Raw genomic sequence first — 18,415 nt, 5'->3', positions numbered from 1 at the left:
TGGAGCAGAAGTAAGACATACTGCACAACCTATCTTCCACAGCTGTCCTCAGCTATTCTGTTTTTGTACAGTTAGGATGTCTCAGGAACAAGGATGCACAATTTTGCTAATACCTTTTTGCTCGTCTTTGTGCAATCACAATAAGAACAATGAAATAATCCGCATGATCCAACCTACCATAACATCGCGTGCAAAATTTCAGTCACGCTTACTTCTTCTTAGGTGAAATTTCTCATCATTGTTTAGACACCGTTTTCAACCACCAATACTGTAACCAGGATTGCCATAATAGCTGGTGAATAGTGAAGGCTTACCCTCAACTAAGACAAGGCAAACAAGTACTTATAATAGCCCATGGCACAAATTTTGTTATGATATCCTCCCACTGAAACCAACTGATTGCTACATAACAAAACATTGGAGAAATCTGACATTAGGCAATCTTAGAGCAGGAAAGGTAACCCAGGATAATGATCATTCATTGGAATAAAGGAGAAATAGGAAAGCAGGTATATGATGAGGGATATTTTCTTGTGCATGGTCTTACTGCTCCCTAATCATATTAATGTATCCTCTTACTACAAGATTTAGTAAGTCAATCAATCTATTAAATTATTAAATAAACAAATCATTTTGAATATGTTGTGTACTTCTGCTTTTCCTGCTATCCCAGCTGCCTTCCTACACAAGATGGAAATGATTTGAGGGCCTTATGCTAGGACATATATACTTGCATACTTCCACTCAAACTGCATGCAAAGTTAAAAGTCTTCTTTTGGCTTACATTCCCCTGTCAAAAGACAGATGCCTCATCTGGGTAATGTCTGTTGGATGTGAGGTCAGAAAAAATTGCAAATAAGTTAAATCTCCTGCCATTGACAGACTGAGGCATGAACTTATTGGCCGATCAGGGCTACATGCTCCCAGAGGAATTCAGTTGGAAAGAAGTCTTCAAAATCACTGGAAAATATCTTCTTATTAGCCTCCCACACCTTCAACTTCTCCAAAGTCTGCTTTTTGCAGTACCTGTCTCTGCTTGTCACTTTTTCCTCCGTTATTCCAGCAACATCCTTCCTCTAACACTAAGAAGTTTGGGGGCCCTTCTGCTTCATCAGTCAGTACTGTTCTTGGCTTTCGAGATTTTTCAAGGATGATATAATTCTTCTTAGGCAGGAAACACAATATTAAAAATCACATTTCAGAGCCTGTGCTAGAAAATGGCTGTAATTCTGAAAAAATCTGTTTTATTCAGCCATGTTAATATAGCGTGTCTGAATTGTTGCCACCTCTTGTTTCATTTTTGCAAACAGTCATAGTTCCAGGGAGATTTAGTATGAAACTATCCCATGGCCAATTCAGTGCTATACAAATGTATTTAAAAAGGCTGCATGAAATATAAATTAAATAGGATTATGGTTCTTTATAGGACGAATAGTATTTTCAATAATGGTATTTGTAACTTTACTTAGTAGTCTTTGATTTTCAGTCAGGAAGAAAGGGTATTTTTTAATCATTCATCACAACTTTGGCATTCAAGCTTTCTGCTGAAGACATGGAGACAAATTCTGTTCTCAGCCATATTTGTGTAAACCTATTACTCATCTGATTTCACTGCTGACACTTTTATACTGATATTACTGAGAGCAGAAATTGACCTTCCCTCCCTATCTAGGAGTATTTCTAGCAAGTGACCAACCATTTCCTTTTTAGGTTTTCAAGGCAGTTTCCTTGATTCCATTCCATAAGAAACAGATGCTACTATTACCTGTGCGCAGGGTTTTAGAAAGTTCAGATCACACAGCCAGGGCTTGATCTGTGATCTCCTTCATAGATATACATATACATTAATAAATAAATCAAGTAATAATTGTGGCAATTTTGCAGGATGTTTTCTGCCTGATGGCATGCCACACGCATTCACATGCGTTCTTATGCTAATACAGTCTTTCTGTAGATAGCAGGCAGACGATGCTAAACCACAGCTGATTTAAACTCAGAAATGTTAAACTATTACAGTATGTCACAAAATGGTGTGTCATATCAGTGTGGGATTATATGATAAAGGAGCAACATTTTATGATAAAACAGCAGGCATTGTTAGTCCCTGATAAGACATAATTTTAAAAATGAAATAAAAATGTAAAAATTAATTTCATAGCATAAATATCACCCATCTATTTTGTTTTGATCTTTTTTTCTTTAAAAAGAACTGTTGTTCTGGAAGAAATCTCTTTTTAGTAAAGCTTATTTGAAACTGATTCTGTGCCTGAATCTTATGATGAATATTGTTTGACCAACTTTTTTCCAGCTAGTTCTGTAAATATCTTTTGCAGCTGGCAGAATATATCATTTTTTGAATAGCAGTCTATGTTTTTAGAGTAGTAGACACATACCACAGCCAATACTAAAGTCTCATGAACTCGGAACTTGTAGATGTTATGGTAGCACTGATTTGATCCTGAAAAAATGTACAAAGATGTACGTATATATCATTACACACATATAAACATAGGTATGAATTTAGAATGTATATCATGTTTATCATATTTTTATTCTGTTTTACTTCAGGAGTAATTGAGAAAGCATTATTGTCCCTGTTTTATAAATGGGAACCTGGAACAATGACTCGTTATTCATTAACACAAAGATGATTTAAAGGAGAAGCCTATGCAGTCCTTCAAGCGGGAATCAGTCCTCCGAACCTGCCCCGAGAGGGACGTCCTGTGTTCTGAGCCCTGCTCAAAGAGGGGTAATGGCGAGAGGCAGCGAGTCGTGCTCCTTCCTGTGCTTCTCTCTGCCAAGGGAGCTCTCTGTCTTTGTCATGGGCAATGCACTTTCAAGCGGAGGGTGTAAAGAGTTCTCTACATACCACACTCGCAATCTTAGCAGACAGAAAAAGGTTAAAGAAAACTAGCATCGGAGAGCCTTCTCTTGGGATCCTCAAACTGAGACTAAACTGAAAGTCTCGGATACTGCAATGACAGCTGCTGCTAAGCTAATGATATACGCATGCTGCAGAAAAACATAAATACATGTAAGATAGCCCATTGGATGACGTGCTGTATTTGGACTTGGAAGGCTTGGACTGTGTTCCTGGTCTGTCAGCGGTTTGCTGAGAGGGGTCGGGAAAGTCACCTCCTCTGTCCCAAGTTCTTTGCCTCCTCTCATCTGGTTATACTATGGACTCTCGGGGATAAGCCTTGTCCCGCACTTTGTTGCTGTACGGGCCAGAGAGAGGAGGCACGGAGGAAGCCAGATCTCAACTGTGGTCTCTGTTTGCCTGCAATATGTAGCCATGTGGAACAACACTAACCATTGCAGCGTGTGTTCAATCACTAATGAATTTGTTAGCTTGACACACATAAATTGTGAGGTGAGTTAATTATTACATGAAATTAGCAATCATTTAAGATTCCTCAGTTATCAATGTACAAATCAACCACTGCATCACTGCATCACTTCAGACTCCACAGACCCTGACAGCTTAACACATTGTAATAGTAGGCAATAAAGAACACTGATTCACTGGCTCATTACAATGATTTAATAATTTGCTTATTCTTATACCATTTTTAATAGCATATACAATAATGCTAGGGTTTTTTCCCCTTTTGTGATTAGTGCTGGTGATGTTTATTATGTAAAAAAGGGGGGAAGGGGAAGAGGTGTGTCTGCCTTATATGGTACTCAAGTTGAAAAATGCATTTGGCAAGTTGATTTCAGGTAGGAGCCCTCATTGTCAGCAGAGGGCTCCAAAGGCCTCATTAGTAAACAAACACAAAAACGTCTTAAGAAATGACCCGGCTTTTCCACTGTAATTGGGGATAAACTCCTCCGTACACCTCTGCATTTGCTGTAGAACGGACTAGGTGTATTAATCTTTTAGGCAAGCATTTTGAATGTCCAATGTAAAATATATGTGACAGGGGAAAGCACAGCAATAAAAAGTCAATAACAAACGTATTAGCTTTGACTAAAATGCATCAACTTTTAGATGTTGACTGCTGAATAAGTTCAGCACCTGTCATTATATCCAAAAGCTGTTACCCTGTGACGCGTGCTTTATAATATTTAGCTTTAACCCTGTGCATACCGACAGCTCAATTCATCATTCAACCAGCTAGTTGTTTATGCTTAAAAGTAATGCAGCACAGCGCTGAAAAATGGGAAGGTTTACAATGGTTTTGCCCCTGTTAGCTTCACACAGGATACTCATTTACGTGTCATACCGGCTTGCACTAGCTGCGTTTGCTTGAGAAGGAACACACCGACACGGAGGTTAAATTTTAAAATTACGCATTAACAATTTTTTTTTCCCTAAGGCTCAGGACGGAGCAGGGCCAAAGCCCTTTTTCTCCCCCGCTATTTGGGAAACACACCGTCTGAGAGCGGCACCCACGGCCCGCTACCCAGGCCGGCGCCCAGCGGGGCGGAGCGGGCTGCCGCTGACCCCGCACGAGATGGCGGCGGCTGCGCTGCCCGCAGCGGAGGCAGGAAGCGGCGAGCTAGGCGGGGGGGGGGGGAGGCGCCATGTTGAGGCCCGGCGCGGAGGTAACGGCGCCAGCCTCGGTGCCGGGGGGTGGTTTGTCGGTGAAGCTGTGCGTTTCGCCAGGGCAGCGGCAGCGAGGCGCATAGGCTCCCCCCGCGCTGCCTGTCAGGGGATGCCGGGGAGACGTTGCTGCCCGTCTCCGGGCGTTGGGAGCGCGGCCCGTGAGGAGGGGGCGGCGGGAGCGAGCGGCGCGGCGCGGGGGCGCCGGAGCGCCCCGAAATGGCGTCGGCGGCCGCGGGCTCGGCCCGCCCGGCGGCGGCCCCCGACGCCCGCAGAGAGGAGCCGTCCGCGCTGCTTCGCCGGGTGGCGCGTTGAGGCGGGTGCCAGGCTGGTCCCGTTTCTTCCGTGGTGGGGTGACAGGCGTGGCAGGCCCCGGCTCCGGCCGCGCGGGGCCGCGAGCAGGAGCAGACCCAAGGAGAATCGGTGAAGGACGGCGTGGCGCAGGAAGCGTTTCCTGAGGAGTTAGTGGTGGTGGTGGGTAGGTCAGTGCTTGCTTTTCTGTCTGTCTTCGGCGTGCCGAGGAGACCGAGAAAGGGGGCAAAAATTTGCCCTTAAGCAATACGGCAGCGGACCCGACTTCAGCGGGAAGCGTCCGAGGAGTTGTGGGAGAAAGACCTCTGAGGAAGTTTTAATGGCGAATTTGAAATAAAAGGCATGGAGTTAGCACACTCCTCAGATCCCTGTGTGGGATCCATTAGAAATTGCACTGGGCCACGGTTTTTATGGGAGCGATCGCAAACTAATTTGCAGTCAGATTTGCATGTAGTGTCTTACACTAGTGTCCGACACCCCCGTTACAGTGCCGATGGTCGGCCACTGGGGTAGACACACCAACTCCCTAAGCCCTCCAGGTGAGCTGTGGTCTCCAGTTGATTTTCCTGTCAAGCAAACGTCAGCTGGTTTTATCCAAATGCATGCGGCAGGGCTGCTTCTCTGCACTGTCGTAATTACCCTAGTGATTTGTCATGAGCGGCTGTAATCCTCATTGCGGAAGAGGCTAAACTTGAAAATTGCAGGATGAATATCCGTGCTGATGGTACTGTGGGAATTTTTTTGAGATTTATTGTGTTAGTCTCCACGCAGCATTGATGTATTCAGATAAGTCAACTGCTGACATCGATTTGGAATGGAATGAAAGAGTTCACACTTTTATTCAGCAATGTAGTTTTGTTTTTCATAACTAAGGACTTTAAAAATCCATTTCAAGTGTATGTCACATCCTTCCTGTTTTCAATCGGTATATGTCAAGCATCGTTGAAAGCTCTCAAATGTTTAGACTTTATATGTATTAAGCATTCCCTTTTGTATTTTAGCAGAAGAATTTTTAAAAGTTGTTAATATCTTACAAATATGCTTTGTTTGTAACATAATTTATTTGTAAAGGAGTGGGGAACATATGTGCTCTTCTGCATGTAAAGGAATATGTTTCTAAAGGGAAAAAGTTATTTAATTTCTCAATGGAAGACCTGTAATAGAATGGTAAAGTGATATCTAACGTAACTATATCCCCAACAAGTAAATGGTAAAAGGAAGTAGCGTGGAGCTGAGGCTGAGCTAGAAACTGAACGTTGAAGCAATAAGTATGTTCGTTCAACAAATGATCAAAAAATACCTAGTCACCCTCAAAAGTTCACGACAGATTTTATGATTTACGTGTTTCATTTTTATAGTGTATTGATTTATTTTCTCAGCACAATATGTTATGAAAAGACACTGCAGACAGAACATTTACTTCAGTTGTGGTATACTGGAATTTAAGCCTGCAAGTAATTATTAAAAGAAGCCTTCAGCAAGGTAAAAGCTCTGTTGGGATGCGTGCTTTCATTGTAACATCAGCTGGAACGTCTACAACTCAACAGCTGTAGTAAAAGTGGTTTAATTCATAAAGAATATTCTCAGCTAGTTGTTACCAGTGAGGAAAGTCAGAGTTGTCACTCACAAGGTGTAGCTGTACCATTTTTAGTCCTTTCTTTTTTTCTTTTTTTTTTTTTTTTTGCTCCAGCATATGTACTGATGCCAAATGAAGAGAGTTGTGCTAAGCCTGGTAAGGGCAGCAGATTTTCCTTCCTCATTAAGTCCATACATGTTTGTTTGATCTTATCAGAAAAGTGTGCTGAGAACTGTACATTGGGTCTTGATCCCTGAGGCTTGATAACTTCATTATGCAGTCTTTTTTTGTTTGTTTGTTTTAGGAAATAGATTTCCCATTCTAATGAAAAATGCAGGTTCTAGGGGAAGCAGTTCCAAATCAGGATAAAAATTAGCCTTTTATATACATCCTCCCGTGAGTACAATCTACTGCTGCCAATCTCTCTCTTGCAAACCCCCTCTCTGGCAAAGAAAGCTGTGAGAGAATGGATCCAGTAAGAGAAATTCAGGGTAGGGAGAGTATAACTCCAGACTAGTTAAGGCTACTATAGTTAAAGCAGTCTCTTTAATGTGGGTGATGCAGTACAAAACTATTGCTCTATCAGATTGTTTATTATTCCTATACTCTTTTCTTTTGTTTTTAAAAATGTTTTTACATGATATTTTAACATAATTTTCTTTGCCTTGTTCTCTGTGATTCTACTCCGTTGTGTACAGAGAAACAGAAGATTCATTTTGCCTCCTGTACTACATTTCTAGAGTTCTGTAATTGAGGGAGAGATTTCTGGAATGGCTTTGCAGTAATTCTGAGATCGTGTACTTTGCTTCTTATAGATCTGTGACTAGGAGGTAACTCTTCTGGTCAATGAGGATATCTGGCAACGGTAGTGTTGTATTATCTCAGTTATTATTGTATTAGCTCAATGTTATTCATGAGGCTTTCTTCGAAGTTGAAACTCTGTAAAGTTCAGAGGTCTTGGGGGGAAGGGAGAGAGCAGTGCTGCTGAGAAACAGGAAGAGCTCTGTTTTAGCCAAGATGAAATAAAAGCCCAGGAAAATGATTTATTGGTGACATCTTTCATATCCGCTCTCCCACTGTAGATGGGATGAAGGAATGTTTTTTAGGTCTGGAGACTGGCTGTGAGAATTCTCAGATTTCCTTTTAGTCTGTGGGTTTGAAATAACGTTTGATCATTTCCATTGTTTATATGGAATTTAGGTTGCCCAAGGCAAGAAATGTGGGGTTTCTAGGGCTGGGCTACACAGCATATCAACTAGCATTGACCACATTTTTAGTGGAAGATTTGTTCCACCTTTAAGAGAACTCACCCTCTTCACATCTTTTTCTTGCCTATGATCTGGGTTTCTTCTGCTTACATAGAATTCCTTGGGGAGAAAAATCATCTATGTCTCAGGTTAGAGTGAGGGAGAAGAGGATTAGTGCTCAACCTTCTCTGCACTTTCAAGACATTCATACACACTTACTTGGATGCATTGAGTTTGTCTCGGAATATCTGGGAGTTGGCCGGGCTAAGGCAGAGTAGGGTATGGCTTGGAATTGTTCCAGGCATATGGCTGAGACAAGGCACTTACCACGGATGAATTTGCAGAAGGCACTGTTTTTTTTTTTTTCCAAGGGCTATCTTTGCAGTTAGCAGCAAATGTTTCAGGCTGTTTTGTTGTTTTTTTTTCATTTTAGTTTTTTTTTTAATTTAATTTAGTATTATTATTATAGTATTAGAGTCATTTCAAATCTGAGGCAACCTGATCTTTTTTTTTTTTTTTCCTTAGGAGCAAACCGACTTACAAATTTTGTATCGTTCACCATCCTTTATTCTTCTATACACAAGCGACTCGTTATATCATGCAGACAATGTGAGAGGTTCTGAAGATTTGGCAAGGAAGTACCTCATCAGCACAGTATTAAAGGGTCTAATTGTAAATATGAGTCAATCTTTACCTTATAACTTTCAAGTAGACACTTTCAATTGAAGTGAACGTTGTCATGCATTGATAAAGTTAAGCAGGATGGAAATGCCGTGTGTAGTTGCTGGAAAGGTAGAAACTGTTTATTTTGTACTGCACAAAACTGTCATTTGTATTGTAGATATGCAGTAACAGAAAATGTATGATGCATTTCATAACCTCAGAGAAAGAACATGCATACTCGCTTTTTTCTTTTATTTCTTACCTGTTCAACTAGCAAGACAGCAGAATACCAAAGGGGTATATGATTCAGTTAGTTTTACCAATGTTTGTTCAGCATTTGCTAAATAGCAGTCAATCAGGTGGTGATTTATGAATGACAGAGCAATATGCAGGACAATGACTACATGAGGAGTGAACGCATTCCTTCCTGTCTGTATACCAACACCTTTGGACATACCGGGGCTTTGGCTAACTTGAGGCAAACAGGTGCCATAAAAGTGTGAAGTCTCCATAGCCAATCTTAAAAGTCCTAGAGAGGGAAATAGTTTTCTCTTAACAGCCTGGAGTTCTTTGCTATGCACTTTTAGACACGATTCCATGGGTTTGCTGTATTACAGCTCCCTCCGGTGGTAACATTTTACCTTTTAAAACGTCAGTTAGCTTTCTGTGAAGCTCTTGCTTTCTCTTCAGAAAGCTTTGAGGCTTTCCCCTGCTTCCTCTTTATTCCATCTTTGTTCTCAAATGTTCAACACTATGAACAGCTGCTTAGGACTGTGAGGTTATCAGAGAGGTAGAGCTGTGGTTTGAGATGTCGTGCTTGTGTTTTTCATTCTGCAGCTGACTTACAGAAGCAGGTTAGGAAGGTCATTTCACCCCGTAAGCCTCACTTTTGTCATCGAGAAATGGAGAGAATGATAGATACTTGTAGAATACCTATAGTTGTTTTAAATACCAATTTCTCTACTTTTAAATCTTTATTTCAAACAAGAATTTTGCTTATCTGACATAATAGAAGATTACTTTAAAATCTCCTGGCAGTGGGAGAGTTAGCTACTGTCTTGGACACCACAGACTTCCACGGTTCTTTTTGCATAGTAACAAAAAAGCAAAAGTCTACCCGTGAGAAGAACATAGAGTGTATGTTTTCAATTTTGCCATCATTCCACAAAACACAGAAAACCTGTTTTATGGCATAAACACCTTCATTTAAGGAATGGGAGTCTGAGCAGGAAGGAACTCGGGCATGCTCTCCTTTGGTTCCAAGTGAACTTTGTCTGGAAAATATACTCCAGTGTTACCACTGGCTTCACACATGAGTAATTCTTTGTTCTTCCCTACAAATATGTGAAAAACATGTCTTCTGCAGTTGTCTGGGTGAATCATGTTATGCCTCAATTCTAGAAGCAAAGGAGGTCTTGACATCCAGACTTAGGATGATATGCTTTGCAGGTTTCCTAGCATTAGGGAACAGCTCTGCCTCATCCTCTTTCATAGCTCGTCTTCTTTCATCTTCTGAAAGAAGCCTGCAGTAGTAAAACTGTTTCATGACCTTGTATGTGCTTTGTAAGTACAAGAATCTCTGTTTAATTTCTACTTCTGTATAATAATACTATCCATCAACTGTGGTGATTAAAATCCGGTCCTTGCTTTATTTACAGAGCAGGGAATGCACAAACAATATTTTTTTCCCCATGGCGTTGCCTTTTAACTCGGCAACTAAGATGAAATTTATGATTGGGTAGTTAGTGCAATATTTTATATGTATGTATTACATGTCACATCGGAAGATCTTAAAATTTCTTGAAAAATAGGTACACGCAACAACGCCAGTGTGGTTCCAAGAATGCTTTCCCCACAGAAACTTCTTTATTGTCATTGATAAAGATGTGCATTACCTTTATTCAGTGGGTTTTTTTTGCTGGTTGTTTCTTGTGCTTCGGCCAGTTACCATTGAATATCCCATTCCAGCAAAGTCATTAATTGTGGAATTCGATTCAGTTCTTATAATATATTTCAATGACTTTATCTTTTCTGATTCTTCATTCTAGCTTTGCTGAATAAGTTTGAAGGGAAACACTCAGTTCTACCTCTTTACTGTTCATCATACGTATTGAGGAAACCCTTTCCTAAGAAGTGATTGTTTTGCCTTAAATGTGAGTAACCTGTTGAGTGATTGAATTACTAAGATTATTTTTAAGTCATTGTTCCTAATTCAGTGCCCGTATTCTGTTTTGGGTTTGTTTGTTTAATTTACTCCATAACCTTTATGTACTTGAATTTAATATTGCATGAACTTGGAAAAGTCAGTGCATCACTACAAAGATCTTAAAATTTTCAAGAATTTAATTATTGCCTTAGTGTACCTTTTCTCACATATACTAAGAGAGAATGTATACACTACATTTAATCCGGTCCAAAACAACCTTTAATAAATTTGCTAGACAATTTAAAAAAAAAAAAAAAAACAGGTTGCCTTAGACTTGCTTATTAGGAAAAAAATGCATCTTACTGTGGGGTAATGAGCTGGCATATGTCAGCTCCTTTTCAGTAACTGTATGTCTAGTAAGTGTAAAGTAATTCACTGTGAGCATGTGGCAGAATAGCTGAGAGCCATCCCTGCAGATGTCAACGCATGGGCTCCAGCACCCTTTGGAGGTTTTATTATCAGCCCAGCTGTAAATGGTATTCATGCCTGTAGAGCTCAAGGAATCCTTTCAGCCACAGGATTTTCTTATGTGAGACTGGCCACCAAAACTGGCGTGTCTTAACGCTGCTGCCCTGGTGGGCTGCCTAGGGTCAGGAGGATAACCAGCCACAACAGCCATTACTGTAAAGCAGAAGACGTGCTAAATCAGTGCTCTATTTCCTGCGTACAAGTCCTCAGCCTACAGTATTGGAGAGGAAACTTTATGTAGCATAGTCCTCAGTGAAAGAGGATCAAAATACCTCACCTTTTCCATAGGGTAAAAGGCTATGCATGGACAAATTACCACCCGAGCACTCTGTGAGTAGTAATTTCTTTGCATGTCCATAGCCCTCAATGCAGTAAGTGAGAGGGAGGGAGGGAAGTTTGGCAACACCACAGCTATACATGACAGGCTGTGTTAAGCTATAGCTCCCATCTTTAGCTCTTCCTCACTGTAAATCTACATCTGTGATTCTGTGATCAGTACAGTAAGACTGAATATATGTGTATTAAACTATATCCTTTATAAACCTACATGCTGTATACTAAATGCAGAGAATTCATGAGTTCATCTTGCATTTGGATAAGTAGACTATTTTCTAGTATGCGTAGCATAAAACAATACAAATACATAGGCACAAGAACTGAAAAAAAATGTTTAAAGTGGAGCGTATTAGAAGGAGCAGAGCTGATTCTAAGGCACAAGGCAAAACATTTTGGTTGAGCATATGACAGTGGCACTTCCTCTGCCCTAAATTGCTTGAAAAATGCCAGCAGATCATCATCTCCTAACATAAGCTGCTTAGTGTTTGGGAAACAGAGAACCTATCTACTATTTATGATGGCCACCCTACTTAAGAAAACACCTCTTTCCACTCTCACAGGCTCTGTGTGTTCCTACAGCAGAACAGATGAGCGAGGATGCAATTATATATCCGTTTTGGTATGCAGAGAGTTGGATGCAGAGAGTTCAACTAACTTATTTGAAAAATGCATTCAGTTTCTTTCTTTGTTTCTGGAACGGTATTGGAGTAGTGGATCCATTTCTGTAATACTTATTACTGAGGTGTTATAAGACTTCAAAAATATCAGACAAGAACAAGCTATTTAAAGACAAGTTAAGTGAATGCAGACAGCATTCACTGTTGAGGTCAGGTTGGTGTGTGGTTCCTGATTGTAGAAACAGTTTGTAGGGTTTATCCTCTCTCCCTGTCTGTCTATCTCTTTTCTTCTTCAGACCTCTGAGGCCCTACCTAAAGTTTGAACTTATTTCTGCCACAGAGAAAACAAATAGGGCTGACAGTCCTTGCTGGCAGTTCCTGAAGGCAGCAGAGTGTACAAGTTATCCAGCCATACCTGTTCCCTGTCTTCTCACCTGTTTTAGGGAGATTGCATCTTGGAAACAGTGATGGTTCGAGAAACGTGCTTGTAAGTTTATTTAAATGTACACATATGTAGCTAGCCTTTTTTCAGTCTTTAGCTCGCTTATGATTGTTTCTGGAGTAGAATCAGGATTTATGCAACTTCAGACAAAACACTGTTTTTGCGTATGAACTGAGAAGGTTAAATCCTACGAAAAGAGGAACACAGTTATGCTCAAAACATAGCAATTAATTCTGTATTCAGTTCTTCTTGGCAAACAGGAGAATGTTAGTATTATTAATTTTTTATGTGTGTGTAAATTTGCACATTGTCCTAAGCAGAAGACTTTTTTTGTGTCACAAGGCTTTAAAAAAGGAAACAAAAGAAATCTTATTAAAGCCATGAGAGTCTGCATTCTAAAATTCCCTTTTTCTTTTCATTTAAAGCTAGTCAGAATACAGAGAGGGAATGCCTTAAGAATGTTATTACTGTAAAACAGCAGTTTTATCAGGTACTTCATAAGTATACGAGGAAGTCTCTTTACCCTTTAAGAATTTACAGAAATAGCAAGTAGCAATTTGTAGGTGTCACTGTTATGGAACCACCTTGCCCTGATAGGCAAACTATAATATGACACAGCTAGCAAGGGAAAGGGCAGCGTCAGAGACCGTGGTTAAAAGTTTATTAGTCTAACTCACCTCTCGGTTACCAGCTGTAAAGAGAAACTGTTGGAAGAGGAGTAAAACATGATGTCTTGCATAACAAGTGAAAGGTTGAGGTATTTTTGAGGGTCACAGGTAGTGTAAGGACCAAAATGTGTTTTTTGGCTCAAGACGCAGTGGATTATGTCAGTCTTGCTTAAACCAGCTGCAGAGTAGCCCCCAACCTTAGCACTGTAGCTTCCATTCATTATTAACTAAAGAAATCTTTTTTATCAAGTCATGATGATACATAGAAATTATTTTAAAGGCCTGATAACTGACATTTTGATAGGCGCTTGAAAAATTCACCTAAAATAGGTCAGCATTTTTTGATCAGATACCATTCCCACATTAGCTGTTTGATTTTATTCTTGTGAAATATCAAAGGCTTGAGGAAAAGTATGAAATGAAGAACCAATCCACGTAATTTCATCTGTTTGCTGTAAATGTTAATATAAACTAACATAATGTAAGTCTTCAAGTTTTCTAAAACTTTCCAACTTTGTATGTTTTATGTGTAGTTCTTGATGCACATATATAATTTCTGCATCTATCAGGAGTTGTTTAATGCTTACTGGCAGAAAAAGAGACTTCTGGTTTATTGGTCTAAGGAAAGAATGTGATTCTCTGTCGTACAGGCTAGTGGCAGCAATAAACACGTTTGTAAAAAGCGTAGCTTTGCTACATGTTACTTTCCTATTCCAAATTAAGCTTGTAAAACCTATACCTTCGATTTTAACTAAGGGGTTTCTTATGAGAAATCAAATGGAAACTTGGGGTGTTGATTTAAAAACACACACACACACACACACACACACACACACACACACACACACACACACACAAAGCACAGTTAGCCAAACAGCTCAGCATTTATAGGATTTGTGAAAAAACCTTGCTAAATTAGGGTATGGCTACAGGGACGGACTGATTTGGAAAGAAAGAAAAAAAAAAACATATCACCTTATAATACGGATTTTCTGGACCCACTTTTCTTTCTTTTTCTAATATGCTGTATCATTGCAGCTTTTACTGAGTTCATTTTTAATCAGATGCTTGAAAGCTGTGAAGAATGGGAAAAGATATTTGAATAAGGGTTCCCAAAAGTTGAGACAGTAAATCAGTTTTTGTGAGAAGGATTATTTTACATATGCATTCTAGAAAGATGGCAGTAATTGGATATGGGTGTTGCAGTAAGCTTCCATGTCACTGCAACTTTCAGATTAAATTAGTGTAGTATGTACTTAGAAAGCTGCCCTTGAAGATTATCAGGAAGCTAGTGCAAAGTGTATTCAACAGCCTAAGGACATTGTTATGTCATTGAAAAAACTGTTACAGCAGTAGATCCCAGACATATTTTTTAATAGACTGTATACATTTGTGTGATAGAGAAATACACTGATTCTCTGAAAACCAGCATTTATTACTCAACTCTGTTGACACAAATACTGTAAAAACCCTAAATTACATTTTTCTTGCTTATAGGTATGTGTGAGGAAGGGGAATTACGTTGCCTATAAAGCTTTCTTTTTGTCTTTTTTGAGAAGAGTGTCATCTGCTAATAGTATCTAGATTTTTAAACATCAGTTCATCTGGCTCTTTTGGTGAAAAATGCTGAATTTCAGAACACAGTTGCTCCTCTGTAGTCCAGTGGATCTGGAGTCTACTAATGCACAAAGCATTGTGTAAAATCTATCTCTAGTCTCAGAAGTTTGGCAGAGTGGTTATGTAGTTACCTGTGTTCTTGCAGTAGCTGAGAATCTGCTTATGTACTTCTGATTCGGTGTACGTGCATAGAAAAAAAAGTAGGACAAGCAGTATCTTTGTTAGTGTGTTTTTTTGGCAATAAACTATACTTTTCCTTAAAACCTAGTGTCATGCCCTACTCTTTAAATTCTTAACCCTGCCGCAGCAGAAGTTCCTAGGCTCTTCTCTGTCCAGCCAATATTTTCCTTTCACAAGTTAAACTAACTTGCCCACTTGCACTTTCCCGGGACCCAGGCTTCTCCACGTTTTGCTTTTGCCATGCCCACTATATACAGTTTCATGAAAAAGTTGGCAAAAACAGTGATATATACAAATAAAATAGTGCAAAATAGCATACAGCAAAAAGAAAACCTTCTGAAAATATATTTTTAAAAATGAATTAATAGATGACATAATTATAGTAAATGTGATAAAACTTTTCTTGGCTTTCAGATTTAAAAATGTCTGACCAGAAAAATATTGTGCACAGAGCCCATTGTATTGAAAAGCTACTGTCTGATAACAATTTCCAAGATATTGAAAATCATCTTAAAGAGCTGGAAGGTATTGATATGACTGTAGAATATCTTCAGGGGACAGATGCTGCCAAGGCTGTATACCGAGTGCTCAAGAGCTGCCCTTCAGCAGTGTTGAAAAAGAAAGCAAAGCATTTATTATTTAAGTGGAAAGCACTTTACAAGAACAACCATGTTCACTCAATGCAAGTTAAAAAGTCAGATTCTGTGTATTTGGAAGAAGATGACCAACATCTCAGTGTGGTTCCCAGAGAACAGACACGGTTGGCTGGACCATGTCAGCAGGAGTTACTAGATGCAACTAAAATTTTGGTCCCATCACAAAGTGTTGCCAAAAATGTGGTATATAATGGCCCAGAAAGCAACATGGATCATCAGCTTTCTCCTTTTGAAGAACGGCATACTAATAATGCGGATTCTAAACCTCTTGTTGATGAAGCAAGCTTGCAGCAGGATCACATAAAAGCTCTGAGATGTAAATGCTCAGATCTTCTTTATAAAGCTTTGACTGGTTCTGCTGAAGACAAAGAAGAAACCAGTAAATGGCTAGAACTGTCAAAAGAAATTGAAGAGCATATATTTGCTCTTCACGCTAAAAATGAGAAGAAGTATAAAAATTGCATCAGAAGCAAAATCTCTAACTTGAAGAACCCTAAAAGTTGCCACTTAAAACATAACCTTTCTTCAGGGACTTTGAGTCCAAAGGCCTTCGCTGAGATGACAGTGATGGAAATGGCCAGTGATGAACTGAAACAGCTCAGGGCTCTGTACACAGAAACTTCTCTTCAGGAACATCAGCTTCCACAAGTCATTAATGGCACACAGACAAACAAAATAAAATGCAGGCGCTGTGAAAAATTTGATTGCACTGTCACAGTGATTGCCAGAGGAACTCTCTTTCTTCCAAGTTGGGTACGAAACACAAATCCAGATGACCAAATGCTAACTTACGTTATTTGTAATGCCTGTGGAGAACAATGGTATCATAGCAGATGGGTCTGCTTGTAATACTGTAACTCTTAATAAGTGATTTAGAATCAAAAATTGCAAAATGTTAGAATACTGATACATGGACATGAGAAGGCACGTCTGTTGAAACTGTATAATTTGCAGTTTATATTAATGTTGTTATGTAGATGCTGCAACTAATAAACTGCAAGATACCAGTTTAAAAAATTGCTAGGTTATATTTGATGATGATTTGATCAAACCTTCTGTGATTTCTTTCTATAAATATATATGTCAATGCATTTAAAACAAAAACAAATTAAAAACCCCCGTGGTTAATGCGATAGCTGAGAGAGGAGCATCCACTAGCAAATCCCTTACAAATATTCCAAGTACTGCAAAACCTTCCCCACCCCATCCCCCGCCCCCCTCCCCCCCCCCCCAGAGGTACTGGTTGCTTGGAATTTTAGTTATCTTCAGCAAGAGTTCTTTCAGAGAGCATGAGTTTATAGTAAAAAAACTCTTTACCAAACTGCAGTTCACATACTTTGTGCATTACAAAACGTTCAGCGTGGATTCTCTCCTTAATTAAGTCGCTTTTTGCAAGCAAGTGTAAGATAGATATTACCTCTCAAACCAATTTATTTAAAAGGAAAAAAAGGAATGAAAAATGATTTATAAGAGTCAGGGAAGGCAGCTAGCAAATGAAAGCAGAAATGCACTTCTATTTAAGCTTTTTGTAGCTATTGAGGGGGAAAAATTTAGGATAAGATTGCTTATCACAGAATCACAGAATGGTTGAGGTTGGAAGGGACCTCTGGAGATCATCTAGTCCAACCCCCCTGCTCCAGCAGGGTCCTCTAGAGCATATTGCCCAGGAATTGATATTGATATCCTATCAACATGGCTTGTGACACAACCTATCAGGTTGAAGCTCAGACTTGCATTATTAGATGTTATGTACTGCACCTGTTAAGAAATTAATCGGACAGTGGTTTATTTCAGGAAATTATGCAAACCCATTATGAAATTTCTCTTTCTTCAATAAATAAAGGTATGGTATTAATTACATCCCGACTGGATATCCTCTCTTGAACTGGGACATCAGCCACTAACTAACACTATTTCTTCATCTAAGAACAAAACCATCTTTTTAAAATAAAATCCTTTGAACTGAGAAAAGTAATGTTTTTTATGTCCTGCAGGTTACCCAGAAAAATAAATAGAAAGAAATTTAATAGCTAAAGTTTTTATAAATCTTTTTTGTTCCTGAGTCAACAGTGACTGTATCTATTAGAGCTATTTATGAAAAAAATTCATACTGCCTTAACGTTCTTCTCGCTCAAGTATCAGTCCTGTTTTTCCTTGGAAGCTTAAACTTATCCAGAAATCAGCCACCCGAATGGAGCGAGTAACAGAAGTCAGGGAGATACTTCTTTTCTCAATTGGTAGAAGCAACCAAGTTAGGGCACGGTATGCAGCTGTGTCTGTAAAAGAATGTATTCACACTCTTGTGATCCTAGTTTGCTTTCTCCATTGGTTTTTACTTGCTATAGGTACTGAAATGTTAAAGAAAATGGATCTGGCATTGAGTTCTCATTTCCTGAGGATGTGAATGTGTCAAGTCGTGGACCTAGGGAAATGCAGTGAAAAATATATCTGCCCTGCCTGAGAGGTTTGGGTCTGGCAGCAAAGCAGTATTACTGTCGGGAAACATAACCTTCATAGAGGGGTCCTTGTTGGAGCACTTACCAGCTGGTGAAATGGGTCAATAAATTGCCAGTTATGCCTTAAAGCACAAAGGAAGTTATAACCATAATAAAACTACACACTTTATGTTAATGTAGATATCTTTTCAAAATACATTTTGCAGTTCAAAGCTAAAATTCATTAACCAGGCAGAGAAACCTATCAAGTACCTGCCTGAGGAGTTAAGGTCAGTTCTTGCACCTGCCTGTCTGTAACATAGCTGAGGTTTCAGCTTCTCTGGGCTAACACACTGTCCTGGAGCTTTCCAGCCACATGAGCCATCAGAGAACGCAGTTAGGGAGATAAGATTAGAAAATAGCTGCTTGTGAATTAACAGCCA

At 39.5% G+C, this 18,415-nt stretch overlaps 2 protein-coding genes across 36 annotated transcripts in view; both read left to right on the top strand.

Annotated features, from left to right (window-relative positions):
- EGFL6 (EGF like domain multiple 6) overlaps nt 1–4,272 on the top strand; it is a 57,904-nt gene extending 53,632 nt beyond the window's left edge. Inside the window, exon 14 of the transcript XR_011136384.1 lies at nt 2,569–4,272. The gene's annotated coding sequence lies outside the window, so the exon portion shown is untranslated. The remainder of the gene's footprint in view (nt 1–2,568) is intronic.
- Nucleotides 4,273–4,350: 78 nt separating this feature from the next.
- On the top strand, nt 4,351–17,395 carry TCEANC (transcription elongation factor A N-terminal and central domain containing). Of its 35 annotated transcripts, XM_068920062.1 has the most exons (7): nt 4,546–4,598; nt 6,241–6,343; nt 6,552–6,593; nt 8,210–8,356; nt 10,396–10,500; nt 12,315–12,461; nt 15,296–17,395. In XM_068920062.1, the coding sequence occupies exon 7, from the start codon at nt 15,304–15,306 to the stop codon at nt 16,384–16,386; it is 1,083 nt and encodes a 360-aa protein (XP_068776163.1). In that variant the 5' UTR covers nt 4,546–4,598; nt 6,241–6,343; nt 6,552–6,593; nt 8,210–8,356; nt 10,396–10,500; nt 12,315–12,461; nt 15,296–15,303; the 3' UTR covers nt 16,387–17,395. The 35 variants fall into 35 exon arrangements, 34 of the variants coding, with proteins under 34 accessions (XP_068776006.1, XP_068776176.1, XP_068776280.1 ...); XM_068920021.1 differs by lacking the exon at nt 6,552–6,593 and having other exon boundaries at nt 4,451–4,551; nt 12,271–12,461; XM_068919983.1 differs by having other exon boundaries at nt 4,451–4,551; nt 6,552–8,356; nt 12,271–12,461.
- Nucleotides 17,396–18,415: the final 1,020 nt, after the last annotated feature.

The sequence above is a fragment of the Struthio camelus genome, chromosome 1, assembly GCF_040807025.1.
Source record: "Struthio camelus isolate bStrCam1 chromosome 1, bStrCam1.hap1, whole genome shotgun sequence".
Lineage (NCBI taxonomy): Eukaryota > Metazoa > Chordata > Aves > Struthioniformes > Struthionidae > Struthio > Struthio camelus.
This window is presented reverse-complemented; position numbering and strand designations above follow the sequence as displayed.